Source organism: Mesoplodon bidens, assembly GCF_964165515.1.
Source record: "Mesoplodon bidens genome assembly, chromosome: 16".
Classification (NCBI taxonomy): Eukaryota; Metazoa; Chordata; class Mammalia; order Artiodactyla; family Ziphiidae; genus Mesoplodon; species Mesoplodon bidens.
This window is the reverse complement of record NC_138173.1, coordinates 25,285,367-25,311,911: the sequence shown is the minus strand read 5'-3', so window position 1 is coordinate 25,311,911 and position 26,545 is coordinate 25,285,367. Positions and strand designations below refer to the sequence as shown.

General features: G+C 34.6%; 1 protein-coding gene across 3 annotated transcripts in view; it reads left to right on the top strand.

Annotated features, from left to right (window-relative positions):
* The window catches only part of SNX16 (sorting nexin 16), a 35,731-nt gene that overhangs the window by 5,431 nt on the left and 3,755 nt on the right, over nt 1–26,545 (top strand). For all 3 annotated transcript variants that reach the window (XM_081214317.1, XM_081214315.1, XM_081214316.1), the window contains 3 exons: nt 2,537–2,623; nt 9,894–10,042; nt 22,703–22,772. In XM_081214317.1, coding sequence (XP_081070443.1) covers nt 2,537–2,623; nt 9,894–10,042; nt 22,703–22,772 — 306 coding nt within the window. The remainder of the gene's footprint in view (nt 1–2,536; nt 2,624–9,893; nt 10,043–22,702; nt 22,773–26,545) is intronic.

Genomic DNA, 26,545 nt, shown 5'->3' with positions numbered 1-26,545 from the left:
GCTCATTCTGGCTGCTGAATTGAGATTAGATTTTTGTGGGGGAAGAATAGAGGCAGGAGGCAGTTAGGTTTCTGCAGTAATCCATGGGAGACATGATGGTGGCATGGACCAGGTGGTGGAAGAGGTCCTAAGAAGTGATCAGATTCTGGATATATTTTGAAGGTAGAGCCTTGGGATGTGGTAGATGGAGAAATCAAAGGTGATCCCGAAGTTTTTGGTCTAAACAATGTGAAGAACAGAGTTGCCATTTAACGAGATGGCAAATTTTGAGGGGAAGATCAAGATTTGTTTTGGGAAGTGCTAGGTTTGAGATGTTTGTTAGACATCAAAATGGGGATGTCAGGTATGTGTATGTGCATGTGAGTGTGTACACACATATATGTATTTTATATCTCTATATTCGGTATTGTGTTTAGGGTAGAAGTCTAAGCTGGAGTTACAAGCTTGGGAGTCTTAGGTTTGTAAAATAATTTTACCTTGGTATATTTCTTTAAATTGATCTATTAACTGAAGAAAGTATTAGGACAAACTGGCAAGATCTTATATAGAGAGTGTCAAGCCTTTGAAAAGTGTTTAAAAACAAAAAGTGACTAGGAGGGGTGGTGAGTAGGATCGGGAAAGAGTCATGAGGTGGACTTCTTTGGTAATGTTTTGTTTCTTGCTTTTAGTACTAGTTACATGGTGTGTTTACTCTGAAAATTCATTAAGTTATATACTTAAGATTTTTGCACTTTTCTGTATGTATCTTATGATTAGTGTATGCATCTACATTTGTTGTTGTTTACTTAAAACAGGGAGTACATAACAAGTTAGACAGTACAAAGTAGTATATACTAAGTTTCAAATAAAGAGTAGAGACAATAACTGCTATTAGAACATAGAGGAGGCAATGATCAATACTGTCCATAAAGTTTTCATTGAAAGCACTACTTAAACAAGTAGAAAAGTAAGAGAGTTTTCTAGAAAAGATAAAATGAAAACCTCTTTCTTTTTCCTAGAGAAACAGGAATGTTTAGGGACCACTGTAAAGAGTGACTTAGTTAGAAAAGGGCTCATTTTTTAAAACAGGAAAATAAAGCTGGTATGTATTACGTATAGATAAACCTAATTATCATATGAAGTTGACTTGTATCACGCATCAGTTATTCATAGTCAAAAGTTTTGAAGTCAATTTAAATTAGTAACTCCTAAAAAGAATGTTTTCTTTGTATCCCCTTCGTGACTATTTTACATCAGGGCTGTCTGGAGACTTCACAGGGTATCCAGATAATTTTCTTCCTCACCTTTAAATGTAATAAAGATAAAGTACTTATGATTTACTTCAAAACAAAGGGATTCATCCTAACCCTTGCTGACTCCCTTCAAAGCTGAAAAAGAAGTCTGTAAGGGAGAAAAATCAAATGGTAAGGATGATCTACAGTCCCTAAATAATGAATTGTCTCTAGATCATCCAATAGGATTATGATATGAGTCATATTTGTAATTTAAATTTTCCTAGTAGCCATGTTAAGAAAAAGTAAAAAGAAACTGGTGAAATTATATTTAGTAATGTATTTTGTTTAACCTAATATACTTAAAATATAATTTCAACATGCAACCAGTATATAATCATTTGAATGACATATTTTTACATCTTTTTTCATACTAAGTCTTTGAAATCTGGTCTGTATTACACTCACAGTACGTGTCAATTTGGACTAGTCACATTTTGAGTGTTCTATAGCCACCTGTGGTTAGAGTGCAGCTCTAGAGCTACAATTGAAAGTTATTGCACAGCAGACTTTAAGAAAAAATGTTACTCTTTTTAAGAGAGTTTCACTCATGTGATAGATAGTTACTGAGTACTTTTCATATGTCATGTATATAGTTTAGCTCAAAACACTATACCAAAAACTACCAGGAGATGTTTCTCTGAGATTCTGTTATAAATAGTACTTCTAAAATTATACTTATGAAAAATAGGATCTAGCTTTTTCTTATATGCTTTTTAAAATATTGACTTGCTTCAACCAAGTTTTTCTATTCAATAGCCTAGATGATTGTATGTAATTATATAAATGTAAGCTTTATCTAATATGGGTATTTTTTACCTTGTATTTCAGCCTTGAAGATTAAAACATCATCTAATTTATTTGAAAACTTTGCTTGGCAGTTACTGAATTTAAAAACTAAATCAACTATATAAGACAAGATTTTTCAAAGTTTTTTCAAGCATGATTGATTCTTTTATTAATTTTAGAATATATTAGCATAAAATACATTTTGAAGGCTGATAAGTTTATTTATTATTAGTGTTCAGCAAAAAAGCATTTTGCCTCAAATATGTCAGTCATGTTTCTTAAGAAAAAATCTTGCTTTTGGTACCTACATTTGATTATTTGAACATTTGATGGTCTTAATTTCTGATATTTTTTATATATTAATTGTTATGATCTGGGTTGTCAAATAAAAGTTTCTAAATTATTTGGTTTGAATTTTTAAATATTTTTACATAAATATATTTTAAAACTCTCTGTTTCTCGCTCTCTCTGCATAGGTATATAAAATACTAGTAAAGAAGAGTCCAGAAGAAAGCTGGGTAGTTTTTAGAAGATACACTGACTTCTCTAGACTTAATGATAAAGTAAGTACTTTAATAAATCTAAAACTGACTTATCAGTTTTGAATTATTATCTGTTCCTGGAGTTCTGTTATATTTGTGTTTTTTCTTCCTTGTTAATTATTTGAGCGAAGTCAAGTCTTTGCTATTTCCAAACAAAATTAACTTTCATTTAACTTTAATAGTTCGAAGTCTCATCTCTATGCATAACTTCCTTTTATTGGAAACAAAAAATTATTTTTAATATTAAAAATGTGAGAACCTTAAAATTGGCAACAGAGATATAAGTGATTATTTATATAATCTTGTGAGTTTGAAAAGATGTATATGTATAATAAGACCCCCTAATCATATGACTACAAAAGAATGAACAAGAAAGAAAAATTGAGCACATTGTGTTAGTTTTCTATTGGTGTATAACAAATTATCACAAGCTGTGACTTAAAACTTACCTGTTCATTATGTAGAGCTTTGGAGTGCTCAGCTGGGTTTGCTGCTTAAGATCAAACAAGGTCAAAATCAAGCTGTTGGCTTGACTGGCCTCTTACCTGGAGGGTCTGAAAAAGAATCAGCTTCCAGTGTCATTCTGGTTGTTGGCAGAGTTTGGTTTCTTGTGGTTGTGACACCAAAGTCCCTGTTTCCTTGCTAGTTGTCAGCCAAAAGTTATTCTTGGCTCATAAAGACTGTTCTTCAGCCCTTGTTCTTGGCCCTTCCATCTTCAAAGTCAGGAAGAGACGGTCAAGTCCTTCTTGTGCTTTGAATATCTCTGACTTTCTCTTCTGTCACCAGCCAGGAAGAAACCTTTACCCTTACAGAGCTCATGTGATAAGATTAGGCTTACCTAGATAATTTTCCTATCTTAAGGTCAACTGAATAGTAACCCTAATTGTGTCTACAGAATCTCTTTTCCTGTGTAAAAACAAAACACAGAGGCAACACCAGGGACAAAGGTCCTAGGGCCTTCTAGAATTCTGCCCACTGCACGTGTGAAATAGACAAAGACAATAATAATAAACCTCAGTATATTAAGTACCCTTAAAAATAAGTTAAAAAAAATAGAAAATTCAGCAAATGATATGAATGGGGTAATCCACAGAAGGAATATAAATGACCAATAAATTACTATCATAAGTACTCCAAGAAAAGAAAATTAAACAATTTTTCACCTGTCAAGTTGACAGGCTTTAAATGGTATTATCCATTGTTGGAAACATGAGTCTTCCTAGAGGACACCCTAAAGCTGAGCATAATTTTGACACAATCACATTTCTGGGATTTATCCTATATAATAAATTATGGATATGAGCAAGATTTAGCCCTAAGGATACTTATCATGATGCTTTATGTATTGTTGTTTTCTTTGTTCATGTTTTATTTTGTTTTTAATAGTTAAAAAATTAGAACCAACCTAAATTTCCAACACTAGGGAATTCATTGAGTTAATTGCAGTAAGAGTTAGTAGAAAAACAGCAGCTGGGGCATTCACAGAGCTGGAGAGAAATCATGTGGGGCAGGTGGGGGTAATTGGTATTTAAGAAACCAAGAGAAAGAGCATTTTTCCAAAAGAAGCAAGTGATTTATGATACTTCTGAGAGGCCAAGTAAGCTGAACTTGGACCACATATTATTCCCTAATTTTGACATATGTTTAGTAGAGAAAACTTTACTGGTCCTATTCTTTCCCATCTGCCACCTCCCCCCACCTTCTGCCTGGATACTCAGAACTTCTCAAGTTGGTATATTCTTAAAATGTTTGGTGGGGCCTCCCTGGTGGCGCAGTGGTTGAGAGTCCGCCTGCCGATGCAGGGGATACGGGTTCGTGCCCCGGTCTGGGAGGATCCCATATGCCGCGGAGCGGCTGGGCCCGTGAGCCATGGCCGCTGGGCCTGCGCATCCGGAGCCTGTGCTCCGCAACGGGAGAGGCCACAACAGTGAGAGGCCCGCATACCACAAAAAGAAAAAAAAAAAAAAAAAAAAAAAAAAAAAAAAAAAAATGTTTGGTGGTGGGAAACTCCATTTATGTGACTTTGCAACTGTCCAGATGCCAAAAAGTTTCTACCATTTCTGAAAACCTCAGTTTGAATGAAAAGGTAAAATATAAAATACTGAACTATTTTATCCTTAATTAAGGTATTGTTAAGATGACTTTTTGCAACATGTCAAAATACTTAAAAGTATTATTTCTAATATATTTCTACCATTATATGTAAATTTTATTTTCTGTTTCTGAGTTCATTTTATATTCACAATTTAAAAACCTGTAATTCTTTACTTCTGTTTATTTTTTTTAATGATTAAACAAACAAGAAGGCCAAAGTAATTCATGAAGTTACCAGATACTAAAGTGGAATTCTTAGCTTTCTTATGAAATTGTTATAATTTTTGTTCATACAGTATCTAATAGTTTCAATTTTGAGCTATTTCATCCTTTATGACTTCTTATTTTTCTTTTCAGGACTCAACTATTATTTAGTGTTTACGTCCCTTGGTCTCTCTAGATTCATCTTTATTGCCAAAATATTTATCTTAGGCAAGCTGAGATTTAGATAGCTCTTAAGCTTTTGAAGAAAGATGTTAGTAGAAGTTTAATTTAAATCTAGTAAATATCTCCTTGATACTCTGAGTTGGGCACTTAAAATTTATAAGTGTCTGTGTCAGTCTTCTAGGTACCAGAAAGAGCTCCACCCATCACCTGATTTTACTGGCAAGAATCAAAAATGTGTGTCAAGCACCAGCAGCCACACAGTTTAAATGGTAGTTATTATTTCTGTAATTGTTAAAAATAAAGTAAAATCTTAGGATCTTTATTTTATAAAACCAATCATGAAGTATTTGTGAAGCGAGTAGTTTGAGTTCAGCACTGTGCTAGGAATTTGGTATTATATAGAAACTATATAGATCTGATTCTAATGTTGAAGAGTTTATGTTTTCCATTTATCTATACTAGGAGGAAAAAAATAGTAAATTGATAATATGAAAATTATTTAAAATAACACATAGTTAAAATAACACTATTTAGAAAGAAAATTTTCTATAGAATGCTAGTGTTTTTTTTATCCCTCTTTTTTTAATCTCCTGGGTTATAATCTGGCTTCAGCTTCTCTAGGAGTTTTTAAGAGCCTCCTCTGGGAAAGTCAGAGGGAAAAGTCATGAGCAAGATCTGGAACACATAGATAGAGCTTTTCAGAGTTGAGGCATCTGGCAGGGTTGTAGGGCAGGCTGGTGATGAATAATTTGCAGAAATATGGTCATGAGAGTAGGGTTTTCTCTATATTCTACTTAAAAGCTCACAATTTTCTACTCCCAGGTTGCAGACTAGGTCAAAGCTGAGTATTTCTGTGAGGTAAAATGATTATTTTCAGTTGGTTCCACACAGCAGAGCATAGGGAAGGAGCAGAACCATTATCAGCTCACTGTCAAGACAAGCCAAGCTCATATGAAAATCTGGGCTAAGCTCAACCAAGCATTTGATCCTCTCATTAAAAAGAAATTCAGTGGTAATCCTCAACATGTCTGTCTCTTGGGTCACACTGTCCTGAACTGTCCTGAACTGATTGACATCAGGCAGTTCATAAGTAGTGTCCTAAGTTTGCCTTTTACTGTCTTTCTGGGGATTTTTTTCACTTTTTTCCTTTGTTGGATTTTATTTCCTTTATCTCATGTCTTCTTTCTTGAATTAATCTTTCCTTTTAGTAGAACTAATCCCCTAGTAGCTTCTTGAGGAAGATTACATGGGAAGTAATGTCTTTTAGACCCCACATGTCTAAAAATATTCTCATGCAGTTTTCGTATTTGATTGAAATGTGGGCTAGGTATAGAATCATAGATTGGAAGTATTTTTTTCAGAATTTTGAAGACATTAAGCTATTTTCATCTCGCTTTTAGTGTTGAGTATTACCCTTGAGAAGCCCAAAGCTATTCTTGCTCCTGATCATTTGTATGTCACCTGTTTTTTTCTTCTTTAGAAGTCTGTTGAATCTTCTCTGTCATTAATCTGAAATTTCACAATGACTTTTTGTAAAGTTATTTTCTTCTATTATCTTGTACACTGTGTGAGCAACCTATGTGGTTCAGATCAGAAAAATGTTTTTGAACTGCTTTATTAATGAATTCCTCCCTTCTGTGTTGGCGGTTCCCTCTTTCTGTAACCTTTCTTGTAAAACAGACATTTGGGCTGGTTCCAGATCTTTTCCTCCCCTTTCTTTACTACCTTTTCTTTTTTGCTATTTCGAAGGAGATTTCCTTATTTCTTTCTAAAACCACCTTTTTATTCCCTGAATGTCCCTGTTTTTGGTCATTTTATTCTTATTTCTTGAATGTAGTATCTTAATCCATTGAGTGTATTAGTGATTGTTTTTATTTGTATTTTTATTATTTTATGGTTTTTTCTCCTTGTATTGTCTGTGTTCTCTGAGTTACTTTTTTCTGTTTGTCTTTGTCTTCCATGTTAAGTAATAGTGTGTAGTAATTCTCTCTGGTTGTCTAGTCATGATTAAAAGTTGGGTACTAAAAGCTAATTGGAATCTCTTACTCCATGGGTGAGGCTTATGTTGACTTTAAGATTCACTGTATAATGGGGAAGGAGGGCTGTGTTGGAGAACTTCTGATGTCAGGATCTTAAGATCTTTCCTATTGGATTGATCAGACTCTCCAGAGAAGTGTTTCCCAATCTCCTGCCTTGTGCTGCCACTTTGTAAGCAATTTGAGGTCTCTGTAAGTATAAACCTGGTATAAATTTTTCTGCACTTTGGGTTTTCTTCACTCTCCTGAGTCAATTGCTACTCTCCTCTCTACTTTTTGGTTTCCAGTATGTTGTTTTATGTTTTTTTTTTCTCTTCACTGTAGTTTTAGCAGGGCTGCAGAAAGAGAGAATTAGATGAGTGTACTCAGTTCTCCAGCTTAATCCAAAACTTATGTGCATTACTTTTTTAAAGGCTTTTTATGGAAACATCAAATGCCTATTATGATGTCATTTCACAGGAAATCTATTAATGTTTAATTTAATGAAATATAAAAACTAGCCTTTACTAAAGTTATTTCAAGCTAATGTATAGTTCTCAAATTGTCCTTTGCTCAAAATAAAGTTATTGAGTAAGCACTCATAATATAAACACTTGGTGAGGGCTCAAATGTGGAGCAACTCACTCTTTTCTGAGGATTATTTTTTTAGGGGAAAAAAATCTAACCATGCATGTGGACATATGTGACATTTAAATTTTAAAGCTTGAAATTAATAAAAATACTATTTTTATTTTCTCCTTATGGCTTTTATTACTTGCATTGCATACACAGTAAACAACCAGACACCAAGGCCAAAATTATCTGTTTACATCTTGAAATCAAATCAGGGTTTTCAGGATAGAAATATAGACAGAATTTATGTTTTATATTTTTACTTAGCATTTTACCCTGTGAATTTTCTCTTTTGCTAGTCTTTTTTCTTACATTGTGATATTTTGTCTTATATTTAAGTATAGAAATTTGAACAGTACATGATTTCATTTCATTCATTTATTGAACGTAAATTGTTGGCTGCTTGTAATGTAGCAGGCATTATGCTAGACATTGGGGGTGCAACTATGAATAAGACAATCATTGCAATGTAAAATGATTCTAAGTCTTAGCTGTACTTTGGGCTTCCCTGGAAAACTTTTTAAAATTACAATGCCCAGGCCATATCCCAACTAATTAAATGCAAATATATCAGAGATAGGACACAGTCATTAATACAAGATCCTCATTAATTATCCTCAGAAAAGAGGGAGCTGTTCTACAGTAGAGCCCTCACAAAGTGTCTGTATTATGAGTTCTTACTCAAAGTTCCTTGGGTGATTCCAATGTGCAACCAAGGTTTAGAAGACTGGTCTGGTAGAAGAGTCCAAAATTAAATAAACGTTACTTAATTTACATCGTGATAAATGTCATTTAAAAAATAATGATTTGAGAATGTGTGGCAGATTGTCTTTTCTAAAAATGTATGCAGCAATATTCTCAGTCCCATATGCTCTTCCAGAATCTTGCCACTGACTATCAAGAAGTAGAATCTGTTTCCTCTCCCCCTTGAACGTGGGTGAGCTTGTGACTGATCTAACCAATAGAGGACAGTGGAACTGATGCTGTGGGATGATGAGGCTAGATCATAAGAAGCATACAGCTTCATCCTGGCTTTCTCTCTTGGGATGCTCCCCTTTGAAACCCAGACTTTATGCTGTGAGGAAGTCCAAGATACATGGAGAGGCCATGTTAGGCTTGTGACTGAGAGCCCCAGCTAATGTCTCAGCCAACAAGCAGCATGATCCAGTAAAAATATGTGGGAATGAACTTCAGTGGCTTCCAGCTCCCAACTTCAAGTTTCCAGCTGAGGTTCTCATTCATTGTGACAAAACAATGCATCCTCACCATTCCCTGTACGAATTACCAGCCCACAGAGTCCATGGCCTAATAAATGGTTATTTTACACCACTGAGTTTTGAGATAACTTGTTATCCAGTTATAGTCACTTGATCAGAGTGTATAAAGGGAAATCTAACCTAGCTTAAAAGGTGGAAAAGTCTTTCCTAAGAAAGTAAAATTTAAGCCAAATATGCAAAATTGATCATAAGCCAAAATGTAAAAGCTAAGACTATAAACATCTTATGAAAAAACTTGAAAGAAAATTTTTGTAACCTTGGAGTGAGTAACGATTTCTTAGATAGTATCTAAAAAAGCATAAACCATAAAAGAAAAAAATGGATGAATTAGGTAACATTAAAATTTTTTAAGTGTGCTCTATTAAGACGGTTAACATGAAAAATCAAGCCACAGTCTGAGAGAATATATTTGTCATACATATATCTGACAGAGGCCTTCTATCTAGAATATATAAAGAACTCTGACAACTTAAAAGACAAGTAACCCAGTTTTTTTAAAGCAGAGGGTTCAGAAGATTTAAATAGATAATTCGCCAAAGAAGATACGCAGATCCAAGCGCATGAGAAGATATTTAACACCATTCAAGAGAGGAATGTAAATTAAAGCCACAGTGAAATACTACTACACACCCACTGGAATGGCTGACATTAAAAAGACAGGCAGTGCCACGTGTTAGCAGGGACAGGGAGCAACTGTAACTCCTATGCATACACAACTGGTAGAAATCAAGAAATAAAACAACCAAGGCAGAAAAAGCATAGCTGAATTTAATTCTTCTATTGTAAGCTTGTTACGTGAATAGTTTCACATAGTCAACAGGATAGATTTTATAGAATTCATATAATTGAGTTGAACATTGTATCTTCTTTTTTCTTCTTTTTCAGTTAAAAGAGATGTTTCCAGGCTTTCGATTAGCACTTCCACCAAAACGCTGGTTTAAAGATAATTACAATGCCGACTTTTTAGAAGATAGACAATTAGGATTACAAGCGTTTCTTCAAAATTTAGTAGCTCACAAGGACATTGCTAACTGGTATGTAACAAATTGAATAACAGGTTATAAATGCATTCCAATAATTGGTTTAAATTAAAGAATAAATCTAGGACCATATATACTCAAGCACAAAAATATAAGGTAGGCGTGTTTATCTCTAATAAAGCACTAACTGTAATTTTCTTGCCTTTTTTCAGCAAGGACTTTATTTGGTGTTTGATTTATAGTAACACCTCCAAAAAGTCAGCAAAGTTGAAAATTCAGTGTCCCATATATTCAAACCACCCAGCTCTAAACTTGATTTTAGAATTTTAGTAATAATTTAAACAGAGAGGCTCACATACTGGTAGATTTTTAGTTAAATAACACTATATAATTTTGATGATAATATTTATATGTCTCCAAAGTAATGCAAAAATTTGAAAATTGTGAAGTCAGGTTAATTTATGCAGAGCTTAAAGTGAAAATACCAGAATATTAAAAAGGGAAAGAAAGGACCTATATGGGGTTTTTGTATCTGAATATATTTACAAGAAAATTGCTATATGATTTAATATCATCTGGGTATTTAATTTTGAAACTTACATTATCAGATAAATTAGAAGCATTTTGAAAAAAATTACAGAGCATTTATAATGAAGCTATAGTATATTCTATGGACACCGTGTCTGTAACTATCTTTAGCAATTTTTCACATAAGAATGGAAAACAAATAAGAAAAGTGCCCTTACTTTTTTCACCCTTTTATCTTAGTCTTTCTCTTATGTATATTACACATGTACTATGCATATACATCTTGCTTCTTTTTTTTTGAATTTTTAATTTTTTTATACAGTAGATTCTTATTAGTTACCCATTTTATACCTATTAGTGTATACATGTCAATCCCAATCTCCCAATTCATCCCGTCACCACCACCCACCCCCCGCCACTTTCCCCCCTTGGTGTCCCTATGTTTGTTCTCTACATCTGTGTCTATTTCTGCCCTGCAAACCGGTTCATCTGTACCATTTTTCTAGGTTCCACATATATGCGTTAATATACGATATTTGTTTTTCTCTTTCTGACTTATTTCACTCTGTATGACAGTCTCTGGATCCATCCACATCTCTACAAATGACCCAATTTCGTTCCTTTTTCTGGCTAAGTAATATTCCATTGTATATATGTACCACATCTTCTTTATCCATTCATCTGTCGATGGTCATTTAGGTTGCTTCCATGTCCTGGCTATTGTAAATAGTGCTGCAGTGAACATTGGGGTGCATGTGTCTTTTTGAATTATGGTTTTCTCTGGGTATATGTCCAGCAGTGGGATTGCTGGGTCACATGGTAATTCTATTTTTAGATTTTTAAGGAACCCCCATACCGTTCTCCATAGTGTCTGTATCAGTTTACATTCCCACCAACAGTGCAGGAGGGTTCCCTTTTCTCCACACCCTCTCCAGCATTTGTTTTTTGTAGATTTTCTGATGACGCCCATTCTAACTGGTGTGAGGTGATACCTCATTGTAGTTTTGATTTGCATTTCTCTAATAATTAGTGCTGATGAGCAGCTTTTCATGTGCCTCTTGGCCATCTATATGTCTTCTTTGGAGAAATGTCTATTTAGGTCTTCTGCCCATTTTTGCATTGGGTTGTTTGTTTTTTTTTAATATTGAGCTGCATGAGCTGTTTATATATTTTGAAGATTAATCCTTTGTCCGTTGATTCGTTTGCAAATATTTTCTCCCATTCTGCGGGTTGTCTTTTTGTCTTGTTTATAGTTTCCTTGGCTGTGCAAAAGCTTTGAAGTTTCATTAGGTCCCATTTGTTTATTTTTGTTTTTATTTCCATTACTCTAGGAGGTGGATCAAGAACGATCTTGCTGTGATTTATGTCCAAGAGTGTTCTTCCTATGTTTTCCTCTAAGAGTTTTATAGTGTCTGGTCTTACATTTAGGTCTCTAATCCATTTTGAGTTTATTTTTGTGTATGGTGTTAGGGAGTGTTCTAATTTCATTCTCTTGCATGTAGCTGTCCAGTTTTCCCAGCACCACTTTTTATTTATTTATTTGTTTGTTTGTTTGTTTTTGTTGTACGCGGGCCTCTCACTATTGTGGCTTCTCCTGTTGTGGGGCACAGGCTCTGGACGTGCAGGCTCAGCGGCCATGGCTCATGGGCCCAGCCGCTCCGCGGCATGTGGGATCTTCCCGCACCGGGGCATGAACCTGCATCCCCTGCATCAGCAGGTGGACTCTCACCCACTGCGCCACCAGGGAAGCCCCCAGCACCACTTTTTGAAGAGACTTTCTTTTCTCCATTGTATATCCTTGACTCCTTTGTCATAGATTAGTTGATCATAGGTGCGTGGGTTTATATCTGGGCTTTCTATCCTGTTCCGTTGATCTGTATTTCTGTTTTTGTGCCAGTACCATATTGTCTTGATTACTGTAGCTTTGTAATATAGTCTGAAGTCAGGAAGTCTGATTCCTCCAGCTCCGTTTTTTTCCCTCAAGACTGCTTTGGCTGTTTGGGGTCTTTTGTGACTCCATACAAATTTTAAGATTTTTTGTTCTAGTTCTGTAAAAACTGCCAGTGGTAATTTGATAGGGATTGCACTGAGTCTGTAGATTGCTTTGGGTAGTATAGTCATTTTCACAATATTGATTCTTCCAATCCAAGAACATGGTATATCTCTCTATCTATTTGTATCATCTTTAATTTCTTTTAGCAGTGTCTTATAATTTTCTGCATACAGGTCTTTTGTCTCCCTAGGTAGGTTTATTCTTAGGTATTTTATTCTTTTTGTTGCAATGGTAAATGGGAGTGTTTCCATAATTTCTTTCAGATTTTTCATCATTAGTGTATAGAAATGCAAGAGATTTCTGTGCATTAATTTTGTATCCTGCAACTTTACCACATTCATTGATTAGCTCTAGTAGTTTTCTGGTAGCATCTTTAGGATTCTCTATGTATAGTATCATGTCATCTGCAAACAGTGACAGTTTTACTTCTTCTTTTCCAATTTGCTTTTACATCTTGCTTCTTAATGTGTGCTAAGCTCAGTGACTGCTTAAGATCTCTGCCCATCCCCCCTCACTTTCCTCTAATAAAGGAGCTATAAGCCAGACCCCTTTTCTCATCTCCAGATTCACATCTGCAGTTGCCTCCTTGACATCTCCTTCAGACAAACCTCAAACCTAGGAAAGACTTCAGTGACTTTTCCCCCAATATTCAGCATCATCCTCTACCTAAAACCCACACGTCATCTGGACACACCCCTGCCTTTATACTTTAAACACTACTCGAATCTGTCTACTTTTCTCCATTCCTGCCATCGCCACCTAGTCTAGCAGTTTCCTCTCACTTTAATTACTCCTTTCCCATCACTCTTCTTCCTCATCCACTCTTATTTCTATAGCCCATTGGAGCCACAGTCATCTTTTGTAATGCAGTTTAAGTCATCCTTTCTGGTCCCTGACCCTGCTTGTCTTTCCAACTTCATGTTTTGTTATTCTTCCCTTGCCCCCATTCTCTGTACATCAGCCATATTGGTCTTGTAATTTTTTGAAGTCGCCTGCTCCTTTGTCCCTTAGGACTTTTCAATATGCTATTCCCTAGAAAGGCAACGTTTCACACTACTACCCTTGCTCCCCCAGCCCTGGCCTAGATAAATCTTTCACGTTTCAACACAGACTTTTAGGTAACTGGCTCTCTGGACCAACCCCTCACCTACCACCACCACCAAAAACTAGGTCAGGTCTTTCTCATAGTATCTTCTCTACTGGTTCTGAAAGTCAGCTCCTAATGCCCTAAGACACCCATTGCATGTAATGAATTAACTTCTCATTACATACTTCTAGGATGCTACTAGCTATGTACCATTCTTAAGAGAATGAGAAAATAGTCACTCACATCATTGTCAGCAGGGTTTAATCCTGTCATGGAATCCCAGCTGAGAAAGGCTGCTTGGTACTTTACTTTCACAACATCTCAGTTTGTAACTATTTCTGTGATTATTTCATTGTGTTCTCCTATCAGGCTGTAAGGTGCATACATAGTAGTAGGTCATGTGGCTGGTTTACCCACCATTCAGTGTGCAGTGCTTAGCACAATGCAACACAGAGTCCATGCTCGATAAGTACTTGTTGAATGAATGGCAGAACTGTTGATATTTGCTGTTGTACTATTTGTAAGAAAAAGAGACTGAAACAAATATGACAAAACTTAGCAACTGTGTGTTCCAGCCTAGGTGGTGGGAAGATGGATGCTCCCTACTTTTCTATAATTTTTTACATCTCTCCAAAGAAAAAAGAAAAAACAAAGGTTAGTGTTAATTCAGATACACAAAGCAGGAATAGAAACCAACAGTCTAAAATCATAGAGAAAGCCTTTGAAGAAAATATATTTTATACCATACCATAAAAGAAGACTTTTACAGCTAAGAAGTCAAAACATCATATCCCCTTTCTCTTATTCCTTATTCAGTAAACTCTTACGTCTCTGTATTGCAAATATGGTAAATTAAAATCAAATTTATTCTATAAATGACTATACTCTTTCTATTTAATGAAATATTAAATAGTATGAACCACGTTGATGAACTCATCTTGTGATTTCTTGATTTTTTTAAACATTAAAAGTGTATCTTGGGCTTCCCTGGTGGCGCAGTGGTTGAGAATCCGCCTGCCGATGCAGGGGACATGGGTTCGTGCCCTGGTCCAGGAAGATCCCACATGCTGCGGAGCGGCTAGGCCCGTGAGCCATGGCCACTGAGCCTGCGTGTCCGGAGCCTGTGCTCCACAACGGGAGAGGCCACAACAGTCAGAGGCCCGCGTACCGCAAAAAAAAAATAATAATAATAATAAAAGTGTATCTTCGTTGAGATATATCTTTTTTTAAAAAATTATTGTTAATAGATCTGTATCTGTATGGTAAACATTCAAGATCCTGTTTCTAAAACTGCAGTCCTTAGAACAGTGATAATCATATTCAATTTATAGATAGGTGTTTCAGGGACAGAAAGATTTCTTAGTCAAGTAAGTTGGGGAAAGGTTTCATTTGCCATTCCTAGAATATTAAAGGTTCTAAAAAGTGTTGCCTGAAAACCTCTATTGTGCCTCACATTTATTGCTTACTTATTTTTGTCAGATATCTCAGACATTTAAGGAATACAAGTAAGATAACTTAAATAGAACTCTAAATAAGGTTTGTATACCTTGTTTGTTCTAGGGTACTATATTTTTTGCGAGTGATGAGTAACATTTTTTATTTCACAGTTTAAGCAGTTTCTTAATAAATTACTGTTTAAAACATGACTTGGCAGATGGAAAAGTTATTAACCTGTATCCCAAGCATTTGCCCTTTGTCATACTAAGAAGGGTAAAAAGGAAGCTGAGGATATACTTACTGAACTTAATTCATTTGAAGAAATTAAGCTTCTGTTTGAACAAAATAATGGAGTTTATGAAGTCCTACTTGGCCTGATACAGATTATAAAAGTAAAGGGAATTCAGAGAAGGGGAAGATCAGTCCTGTTTGCAGTGAATCAAGCAATACTGAAGCAGGGAGTGGGGTTTGAGAATCTTCAACAATAGATTAAGATTATGGGTGGGAGGACAAATAATTAGAAAATATCCAGAAAATCTGAGGTTGTCAAACAGCCATTTATGAATTCTTATAAGGGAGCAAAGGATAAAGACAAAATCCCAATACTTCTTTATAAAAACATGAAACTACATATTTAAGAATCACTACTTATAATATCAGTGAGTTTACCTTACCCTTTGGTATACCTGTTAGCATCCTGTTACAGTTGGAACGGCAGCATAGAAAATTAAAATTACTATCTTTATTTGGCCAAATAATTATCTGATATTAATTCTTTATACAGTTCTTTCACTTTCCGTTTTGATTCCTTAGCACCTCATGACACAGTTATTTGTTAACCTGCATGTTGGCTAAGAGCTTGCCAGTACACAACTGGCAGCTCTTAATATTACAACTTCTCTAACTATAACAAAACAGAAGTGAAATAAGAACTGAAGGGATGTTAAGAATTGTTGGTTTAGATGTTTTAAGAGAATGTTATTTTCAGATGCATTTGGAGAATACAAAGTAAGAAAAAGTAAAAATGTTAATATTTTTATGATAAAGGATTTATTATTGGTTTTTGTTTGTTTGATAAATGTTTATTTAGGTCTTACTATATATAAGGTATTACAGCTACACAAAGGTGCATTAGATGCTAATCCTTTATTCAAGAAAACTGAATAGGAAGAAGACACACCCAAAAGAACTATAATGAATAGAGCTCGATGTCTTTCAGAAGAGGAGGAGAGGGAACTTTTGACTGAGAGAATTAGAGGAGGCTTCCTAGAGGATGATATTTGAGCTGGATTTTAAAGAATGAATGCTATTTGAACCGATAAAGAGAAAGTAAAGAAGGACTTTCCAAATGAGAGGGAATATTATATCAAAATGCAGAAGCAAGCAGGCAAAGTCCTATACCCGAAACAGCATGTAACTCAGCTTGTCAAGGTGAAGGATGTGTAAAGATGGATAGAGGGGGATGTTCTCATATTGCATAATCTGTTATAGTTAAAATTTAGCTATTTATTGTTTTATTCTGGTTTGTGCTACTTTGAAATAATTACATCATTTAATCAGCACACCAAATATCTTACTATTCTCTGTTTTCAGAATTACTACACATATATCCTGATTTACCACATTTTTCTTCTTAATTCTTTAAGATACAAGGGTTAAGATTACATATTTTTCCTTATATTACCATTCATCTAAAAGGAGTTCCATGCCAAAATTCAGTGTTTTAAATTCTACATCTGTTAAAAGAAAAAAGTGCAGATCTGGATTAACAGCAGTTCATGGTTTAAAAAATATATATTGTAGTATATAGTATCCAAACATGAGGAAACAATTGAAAGAAATGAGAATTTACCCTTTGAAAAAAAAAAGTACTTGGAAGGACATGATAACCATCTTCGCGTATTAGAAAGATTGTGATGGGGAAAAGAATTAATCAAATGATATTTAGCTTTAAAGCGGTGCTTCTCCAGCTATAAGTGTGCATCTTGTTCAAATGCACGTCCTGAATTAACAAGGTCTGGAGTGGAGATTCTGCATTTCTAACAGGTTTCTAGGTGATGCTGATGCTGCCGGCCTAGGGACCTCATTTTGAATAGCAAGACTAATGTGTAGAACTAGGAATAAGTGAACAATTAGAGGAAGCCCCCATCAGCTCAGAGAAAAAAGAGCTACATGTCATTTCAAGCTGTCTGGTATAAAAATGTATCTGGTGTAAAAATTCTGCCTTTTGAGAAAGTAAGTTTACCTTAAGCATCAATATTTGAAGAGACTAGGCTAGATAACTATCAGTGGTATTAAAGAGGGAATTATTTACATGGGATATATTGTATTAGATGACTTCTTAGGTCTATTCTAGTTGTAAAATTCAATAAATCTATAATTTTTGAACGAATCTATGTAAAGAAACTATTTTTTATACATTTTCACACCTCACAGGAAATTTTATGTGTAAGTTGTTTTTATATGTGAAGATACTGTCAAGAGAGGTTGAGTTAGTATTTTTATAAAAGAATTCAGTTATATATGCAATAGTTTATATAATGACAGCTCATGAGAATGAACACATTATTGCTAAGGTTGGTTGGATGATTTTTACCACAAAATATTAGTTTGGTGGACCTTCAGTTATGGACAGTTCTTTTAATGTAATAAAGCTAAATATTTTGTATTCAGATACACGTAAACTCTTAACTTATTAAATTAGGTCTCAAAGACCTTATGCAAAATTCAGTTTTCTGGGCTTAGTAGTGAAATAATTTTAGGCAATTACTTAACTGATTTTTTTAAACATATGCATTTATTTTTTATATATTAATTTATTTATTTTATTTATTTACTTTTGGCTTCGTTGCTGCGTGCGGGCTCTCTCTAGCTGCGGTGAGCAGAGACTACTCTTCGTTGCGGTGCACGGGCTTCTCATTGCTGTGGCTTGTCTTGTTGTGGAGCATGGGCTGTAAGTGCCCCGACTTCAGTAGCTGTGGCTTGCAGGTCTAGAACGCAGGCTCAGTAGTTGTGGTGCATGGGCTTAGTTGCTCCGTGGCATGTGGGATCTTCCCGGACCAGGGCTCGAACCCATGTCCCCTGCATTAGCAGGCAGATTCTTAACCACTGCGCCACCAGGGAAGCCCTACTTAACTGATTTTAATTAGTGTTTCCAATTAGAAAATGAAATAATTGGACTAAATGTTCTCTAAAAATCCGCTTTCAGCTCTAAGTTTCTCATATGCTATTCCTTTCATTGTGCTTCTTTATAAATCTTGAATGCATACCATCAGAAACATCCAGATTCTAACCTTCTTTTAACTCATAAGGCTCTTGGTCTTACATGTTGCTGTCCTAAGCTTACTCCCTCGTCAAAGTAGGCATATCTATTAAAAACTAAATTCCATCTCAAATTTGAGAGTTGTTCTGTATTATTTATCTACAATAGTGGATAGAAATTTGTTCTGATGCTCTTAATAGTTTCATTATTTTTTAAGAGCAATTAGCATAGCTCTTACAAATAAATTCATTAATTTTTGAATACTTATTCTGTGCTATGCTAATTTATTCAGATTCTGTACAGCCGTGGAACTTGTCATCTACTTTTTGTAGAAGCAGACTGCTTGGTAAACAGAAAATACTAATAATACACTGTAGTAAGTCCTATGAAAGGGATCTCTTCAAGGTGGTGTAGTAATGCATATAAGAGTACTGAACCAAGTAGAGTATAGGGGAGGGGGATTTAGTCAGAGAAGGTTCTATGAGGAGATAATAGATGAGCTAAGTCATGAATATGAAGTCTGAGTTAGCCAGCTGAAGGTGGGAAGGATGTGCCAGGATGATAGCAGCAAGCATGAAACAACATGATAGGCATGAGGAAGTACTATTGCTGAAGTGTCAAATAAGAAAGGCAGTAAAAGCTTGAATGTACACAGGTGCTTTATGCCAACGCCAAGACCTTGGCTTTGTTCCCTCTTGTTAGAGGAGGCATAGATGGGTTTTAAGCTGGGCTTGACATAAAACGTTTGCTTTTGAAGTATTTTTGTATTAGAAGGAATAAAACTGAATGTAGGGACACAAGTGGACTAAAAGTAACTAGGTGAGAGATAATCAAGATATAAACTAGGCCCACAGCCTTGCCTGCATATCCAGTACAGGAGGGTAAACGTGAGCCCTTCAGCTTCACACCCAGCAACCCATCTCCCTCACCGTGACCCTCACTGTCACCAGCCTTGATCCCTGAGTCCCTATCCTCAGGGTTGTATTTAATGTCAAATTTTTACTTTCTTTTTACTGGTAGAGAATACTGAAGAGAAATAGTAACTGATAAAACATTTCTATCAGAAATCCCTCAATTAACATTTTCATGCAGTGACTTTTTATGCTTAATTTGGTTTTGACAGAAGAAGTATCTAGTATTTTTAGTACTTTTTTAACTTAGTTCTTTATAGACCTTTTAATGAATTGTAGGCATTAGCTTTAGCTTTTTTTTAATATAAATTTTGAGATAAAGAGATCATTTAGCTATTAAATTACTGGTCTTTTAAACTGTGGAATGTAAACAAATACATACCCACGAAAGAAATAAAGGAAGGTATATTATGAAATAAAAGGTGAAGATTCACTGGATGAAATAGTTTTTTAAGAAGTTTGAAAATTACAGTAAAACTCTTTTAAAGGAAACTTTTTCAAGAGACTCAAAGGAAGAGTTTAAGCTATAGGGCAAATTTGCTCTGATAAGAACAATGCTGAAGGGTACCATCTCTGGTTCCTTTATATTCAGGCAAGTTAAGTCAACAACAGATCACGATTTTAAAATAGAGATTTCCCAACCACACTAAGAAGTTACTCTACGTGATAAACAGAAAGATAGTCTTTCCATACCTTTCAATTCCAGATTGTTGGATTTTCTCTTAGATAGGTTTCTCTCCTAATTCTGATGTTTTTCTTACCTTCATTATCATGGTCAAATGGAAACAAAAGTATTAAAGACCAAATACAGAAGAGAGATTAGGGGGTTGTATTGAACCTATCAGTGAACGAGTAAATAAATAATAATTGTTTTAAATTGACTTCTATTTAATCCATAGACCATTTAATAATCCATTTAATAATACAGACTCTTTGGTACTTATACTTTATTTGAATTTACTTGATTTGTTTATAAATTATACACTGATAATATATAAGAAATCACTGAACAGAGCCATGGCACACATAGGCAGTCAAATATTTATCAAATCTAAATAAGTTCTCTAGTCAGTGATTCTCAAGAAGGAGTAATGGCTTCCTTTTCTAGCGGGGTGAAAAGGTACCCGAATTTTTCTTTTTTTTTTTTTTTTTTTTTTTTTTGCGGTATGCGGTCCTCTCACCGCTGTGGCCTCTCCCGTTGTGGAGCACAGGCTGCAGACGCGCAGGCTCAGCGGCCATGGCTCACGGGCCCAGCTGCTCTGCAGCATGTGGGATCTTCCCGGACCAGGGCACGAACCCATGTCCCCTGCATCGGCAGGCGGACTCTCAACCACGGTGCCACCAGGGAAGCCCCCATCCAAACTTTTGACCTGTCAATCCCAAGATCAGTTTATTTCCTGTGCCTCATTCTGCCTAATAGTTGGTTTTCCGATATACATAGTGGGTGGATAGAAAGTATAATATCTAAACCAAAAGAATGTGTGGTGGTCCTGTTCTTCTCTATACTATTAGACCAACTGCAGTATTCTAGAGACTTTGATTAAAGAAAGATACAGAGAAATTGAAAGTGGTCAGAAAGAAGTGATCAGCAAGGGGAAAGAATACAAATGAACCAAAACATAAGAGAAAAGAGTTGAAAGGTAGAAAAAAGGCACATATTTATACTCAGAAGACAGATTTAAGGTCTAGCTCGACCACTTGCACTAATGACCTTGGGTGGGTCATTTTACCTCTCTGAACTTTATTATCACTTGTAAAATGGAGGTATAATGCCTATCCTCACCTCACATGATTGTTGTGGAAATTGAATAAGGTAGGGTATGTGAAAACCCTGTGTGTGTAATGTACTTTGAAAATGTTAGAAATGGTAACCATGTGATGTGATAGATATGTTAATTAGTTTGATTGTACTTCATATTTCATAATGTATGTATATATCGAGTCAAGTTATATACCTTAAATATATATAATTTTTGTCAATTATATTTCAGTAAAACTGGAAAAACATGTTGGCTCCATGAATGCAGAAGACCATATAGGCTTTAAATACTCACTAAATTTTGTTACATGAAAAAAGAAAATGAAATGTTAGTGTGTTGGTATTGCTTGCTAGAGGTATAAGGTTAGAGTAAACATAACATTCTTGACATATTTTTAGGGTTATCATGTGAAAGAAGACTTAGACTTACCTGGAAGGGCCCCAGAAAACCAAACTAAGACTCATGAATAGAAGCTTCAGGGAGAAAAATCCAGCTCAGTGAAGAAATAATTTTCTAGTTTTCTGTGTTATTCAAACTTAGGATGGTTTATTTTAAGAGATGGTTATAGTCCCTATTTCTGGAGGTGTTTAGACATATTCTTGGCTGAACATATAAAAGGGAGAATATAAGCAGCATACTATGGATAGTTCAACTAGATCACATTTACGATCCCTTCCATCTCTATTATTTCATGATTATGAGTACTCAAGTTTTATCTCAGTTTCCCTGAGTGTATGTTTTTTTATTATCTATATTATGTAGATTTTATAATCTAGAAACTTGCTCCTCTTTTTTCTATTTTTGGGTTCTTTTGGATTACTTTCTTAACATCACTTCTCTATATTCATTTTTTCCTTTGGAAAGATTTTACTAAAGATCCCGTTTATCTCTTTATCACCACTCCCTTCATCATCATCCTTTAAGTCTCCACATTTCTGTTTTAACATACATATAGAGCTGTCTCTCAATCCAAGATTACTTTTTAGAAAGAGGAGTATTTTGTAACAAGGAAGTTCAGGTTTCTACCTTCTTAACCTGTTTCTGGTAATTGAAAAGTATAAGTATAACAATATCATATTATTTCTTTATTTTGAACTTTATGGTAATTCAGAAATGGGATGATCAGAATTCTTTCTCTTGAATTCTCTAGGGAAAACATTTAAGTAAATTAATATAATAAACATGATTGCAAGAAAAATCTTTAACTTGTTTCACAGTAAATACTTCAGTTACTTTAGAATCATCTGAAGAAGAAACAAATGAAGTATAAATTAGAAATTGTATTTCATAAAAAGATAATGACTTTTTTAGACTAGTTCAAATTAATATTTCTTTGAAAATAATACTGTCTTTTCACCATTTACATTGGTTTCCTGTACCATTTCTGATTTATGTTTTGTCATGTAGTTTTTATGTAACATAAATTCACAATCTATTTATGTTCATAAGATCATAGAAATAACCTAAAATCTTTGTATCTTCTATAGATTTTATATTTGTATTTTGTTACTTGTGTGAAAACACATACGCCATCTTCCTTATTTTCATTTATCAGCAGAACCAACTTGCTTAAAACACTTTAGCTAGCTTCAGAGTAACTTTTGCTTTCTGCTATCTCGCTACCTTTTGTAAACTTATTTGTACCCCAGCTAATTTTTTTTTTTTTCCTTTGAAAGCCTTGCAGTGAGAGAATTTCTTTGTCTGGATGATCCACCAGGTCCATTTGATAGCCTAGAAGAAAGCAGGGTAAGTGCTGTATTATATATCACATGAAAAGAGGAACAAATAATACCATACAATAACTACATTGTTTTTTGAATGGAACAGCAAACAGGAAAGTTATAATTTTGGACCATGGTAGTTTTGCACAGAAAGCTTTTAATGTTTGAGTCAAAGCTTTCTTTCATTGAAATACATGAACATAATTCAGTGAAAAAATAAAAATCTGTACATGTCCTATAGTCTATGAAGCCCTAAAATTAAATTCTACATTTATTCTCTTTATTTACACCATTTCAGAAAAAAGAAGATTACTTGGAAATTTATTTTACATTTAAAAGTAACATTTGCATGCTGAGTTTTCTTCCATCTAAGTATCAAAGTAAAGAACCTACAGTTAAAATCAAATTAAAAAACTAATCTTCAGAAGTAGAAGTTATTGTCTTGTTACCAATTCAGCTCAAGCTTAAGGCTACTCAAATTACACTACTTGACGTGTTAAAGTAGCCTACTTCTTGAAGCAATTGGCTAGATTCACAAATAGATTTGGTAATAATAGGTTAGCTAGGATTTATGCAAGTTTTCTTCCAAATGTTTAATAGTGTTTAAATGGAACAGATTTAATTCGTAGATTTGTAATGTTTTCAATTAAACTGAGTCAGTTCTTTGTGTTAGAGGAATGCCATAGCTTTTTTTTAAACAGCTTTATTGAAGTAAAACTTTCATCCATAAAATTTGCTATTTGCTATTTCATTGTAAATGTACAATTTAATAACTTTTAGTAAATTTGTAGAGTTGTGTCTCCATTACCATAATCCAGTTTTAGAAAATTCCATCGCCTCAAAAAAAATTCTACAAGCCATTTTGTAGCCATTCCACACTCACAGCCCCAGACAACTACTGATCTGCTCTCAGTCTCTGCAAATGTGTCTTTTCTGGATATTTCATATAAGTAGAATCATACTGTGTGTGTGTGTATATATATATGTGCATATAAGTGTATATGTGTACCTATATATATATACAATCTCATATACAATATGCATAATATTGTATATGCATAATATATACAATATGCAATAGTATACAGTATATATAATCTTTGCATCTAGTTTCGTTCACTTAACATAATGTTTTTGAGCATCATCCATGTTATAGTCTCTCTCAGTATTTCATTACTTTTATGATTGAATGGTTTTCTGTTGTGCACATATACCACATTTTGTTTATCCAGTCACCAGCTGAGGGATATTTGGATTGTTTCCAGTTTTGTGTTATTATGAATAATGCTGCTATGAACAATTTCAGAGAGGGCTTTTTGTGGATATACGTTTTCATCTCTCTTGGGTTGATCCCTAAGAGTAGAATGTTTAGTTATATGGTAAATTATGTTTAACTTTTTTAAGAGACTTTCAAAGAGTTTTCCCAAGTGGCTATGCCATTTTACGTTCCTACGAGTAGTGTATGAGAGTTCCAGTTTCTCCATGTCCTCACAAACACTTGATATTATCTGTCTGTTGGATTATGACCATTCTTGTAGGTGTGAAATGGCATTTCATTATAGTTTTAATTTGTATATCCATAATGATTTTTATGTTAATCACTTTTTCATGTGCTTTTTTGCCATTTGTATGTTTTCTTTGATAAATTGTCTGAGCCTTTGGCTTATTTTTTTAGTTGGGTTGTTTGTCTTATTGAGTTGTAAGAATTCATTATTTTGGATACAGGTCCTTTATCAAATATATGATTTGCAAATATTTTCTCATAGGCTGTATGTGTCTTTTTATCTTCTTAATGGTATCTTTTGAAGTGCTAATGTTTTTAATTATAATGAAGGTCACTTTATCACATCCTTTATGGCTTATACTTTTGGTATTGTATCATAAGAACTCTTTGCCTAACACAGGGCCACCAGGATTTTCTCCTATTTTTTTTCTAGAAGTTTTATAGTTTTAACTCTAACATCCATACTGAGCTAATTTTGTATAAGGTGTGAAGTGAGGATCTTAAGTTTCTATAGATATTAAAATGTGTCAGTACCCTGTGTTGAATTGTATTGGCACCTTTATCAAAAGTCAAATGAACATGACAGGAAGGGTTTGCTTCTGCATTCTTCTCTTTCACTGATCGCATTACCTAGCCTTATGCCAATACTGCACAGTAGAAATGAGTATAGAGCGTAGATGAGTATAGTGAGATGTTGATGAGACAATGGGGGAGGAGGAGAAGGGGAAAGTGGAAAAGACTGGGTTACCTGGGGCTTAGAAAGTAGCGAAATGCAGTGATCTAAGATGTTTGCCTGGTGGCTTTGATGATGAGGTGGTAGAGCAGATGTTCCGTTGGGAGTGCATTTTGACTTACCATCGGTACATACAATTGAAGGGGACCAATAGGCATATGAATGATATCTGTGTACTCAGGAAAGGTCTGGGCTGGAGATGAACAGAAAAAAAAAATTGGAAGTCGATAGCAAATAGTATAGGTTATAGTTGAAGTGATAACAGTAATTGCCCAAGGATGAAATATAGAGCAAGAGAATATATAATCAAGGACAAAACTCTGATGAATGCCCACATGCAAAGAACAAGTAGAAATCTAAGAAGTAACTGTAAAATTAGGGGAACCAGGAAGTTTCACAGAGGACAATAAAAGAGGATTCCATTAATTTTTTTTTTTTTTTTTTTTTTACTTTTTAAGTCAGTAGTGACATGCTATGAAGTTGAGAAAAGCAGTACTTTGGATTTGACAGTTAGAAGTCATTGTTAGCATTTACCTGGGTATAATTAGTAGAGAAAAAAGAGTAAAACTCCTAATGATTTTAGCCATGAATGGGGAGGCTAAATTTGGATGATAAAAACTTTTTTCCTGGAAATCTTTTTTTATTCTGAAAAAAACAAGGTGAGTTAGTAGCTAGAGAGACTCCTATCAAGGGAGTGGTGGATATGACTTTGTTTTTATGTGGAGAGATTTTTAGGGTTTGCTTAATCAACTTCAGTCAACTTGATTTAAATAAGCCTAAGGGCCAAAAGAGAGGGAAAGGTTGAAAATTTAAGAGAGAGTGTATGGGATAGGGCAGGCTTCCAAAGGAGATTGGGCTTAACTTGAAGAGGCACATATTCTTGAGGACAAGAACGGAATGCAAATGTGGTTAGGATTCTGAGAGAGTAACTTTTTTTTTTCTGGTATAGGAATAAAGATCATCTGCTGGGCTTGGGCTCACCAGTAGTAACATATTGTAGGGGATTTGCCAGGGGTGAAGGTTTAACGTAGTCACAAAGGAGACAGGGAATGATAGATAACTAGGAACAATTAAAAGAATTGATCAGCAACAGTGAAAGCCTCATCAAGGTAAGTGACCCAGATTTTTTTCATGACGTCATTCTTCATGGCAGTATGATTTTGTTTTTTGTTTTAATCTATTTCAATAGTGTTTAGCTTCCAGGGTATAAAGGATAGAATGTCTTTGAGTGAATATAGTAAAAGGAGAAGCAAGGGAAAATAATATTGAAGGCACTATGAAGGAAATCGTTATTATAGGCTGTGTCTTCTGAGCTAATACAAATGGAATCAATAGCCATAGTTTTCTTTTTTTATTTTTTTTCTTTAAAGTATCATCTAGGACTGGGCAAAAACAGGCTAAGGAGAATAGAAGCTAAAACAGTGGTTATTAGTAATTTTTTTTCCCAGTTATTCACTAGAGAGATATCACATATTCATTTCAGGCACCCTAGCTTACTAGTTAATAATTCTCAAGAAAAGGGACTTGTATTTATTTATAAGTTCCCCAGTATTTATTTATA